This window comes from Condylura cristata, unplaced genomic scaffold (genome assembly GCF_000260355.1).
Source record: "Condylura cristata isolate star-nosed mole 26May11 unplaced genomic scaffold, ConCri1.0 scaffold00007, whole genome shotgun sequence".
NCBI classification, from domain to species: domain Eukaryota; kingdom Metazoa; phylum Chordata; class Mammalia; order Eulipotyphla; family Talpidae; genus Condylura; species Condylura cristata.
Window position 1 is genome coordinate 720,906 of NW_004567108.1, and position 1,163 is coordinate 722,068.

The 1,163-nt window shown below is 70.2% G+C and overlaps 1 protein-coding gene across 1 annotated transcript in view; it reads right to left on the minus strand.

Moving 5' to 3' along the window:
• The window catches only part of LOC105853340, an 11,041-nt gene extending 10,282 nt beyond the window's left edge, over positions 1-759 (minus strand). The window contains 1 exon segment of the mRNA XM_012721735.1: positions 510-759. Within this exon segment, the coding sequence (XP_012577189.1) occupies positions 510-759 (250 nt within the window).
• Positions 760-1,163: the final 404 nt, after the last annotated feature.

The following is a 1,163-nucleotide window of genomic DNA, read 5'->3' on the forward strand; positions in this document are numbered from 1 at the left end:
GCAGGAGTCTCAAAGGGCCGGTAGCAGCCGCCCAGGGGGCTGGGCTGCTGCGGGCCCTCCCCGCGCCGCCCGCCCACAGACCCAGCAGGGCCCTGCGGCCCCTTGGGCGCCACCTCCTTCCGCCCCGGCTGCGGGATCTCGTTCACCAGCTCAGGGGAAGGGCCAGAGGGCGCAGGAGTCTCAAAGGGCCGGTAGCAGCCGCCCAGGGCGCAGGGCGCAGGGCTCAGAACCGGAGCGCGGCGCCGAGTGCCAGAGCTCCGAGGACTGGGGTCACCCGGCCATGTGCCCACTGTGCCTCCGCCTGTCTGCGGCCCGTTCGCCACCCCCTCGGCCGCTTGGGCACATGTGGCCACGCCGGCGTCTCCCGCTCCGTCCCGTCCACACTGTGCTGAGCCTGCCCATTTCCCTGGCCACAAGCTGCAGCTCCTAAGCCTACGCCCCAAGCTACACGGTCAGCCTGCTGGCCCAGTACTGACCATGACAGGGTGCAGGGTGAGAGGGACCGGCACCCCCGCCCTTGGGGGCGGAGCGGAGAGGCGGTGGCAGGGCCGGCAGACACTCCTCGGCGGCTCCCTCCGGGCCTTCGCTGGCTCCGGTGCCCACGGGCCGCGAGTCCAGGTCCGGCGCCCGGTGACGGCCTCGAGCACCGAGCGTGTGGCTCCTGCCGGGGGCTGCGCGGGGCGGACCTGGCTCACGGTTCTCCCTGAGCCCCACGAGCCAGGCTTTTCTTAAGTGATAATTACAGGGCGTCGCCGCCATGCTTCCCCTCACCGCAAATTCAGGAAGCGCAGAGGCAGCACAGAACCACAGCGCGGGGGACCCCTCCCGGTCCCCCCAGACGTGATGGCAAAGCCTTGCCCAGGGGTCCCAACTGACGCAGGCAGCCTCCAGCCCCGCCGGGCGCCGCGGGGCCCAGCACCCTGGGGCTGCCGCCCCACCCCCACCCCCCACCCCCGCGGGCGCCTGCTGGTCCCCACACGCGGTGGCCTGAGGTGTAGATCCCGTTAGGAAGGAGGCAGGAGGCCTGCAAACGTGCGGTCCGCATGGCACACACAAATCCTCACCCAGGCACTGATTTTCCACAGATTTTCCTTGAAGGGGGCAGCGGTCAGGTGCTGAGCTCTGATAAGACAGCATGACATTCAAGACCTCTGCGCTCGACT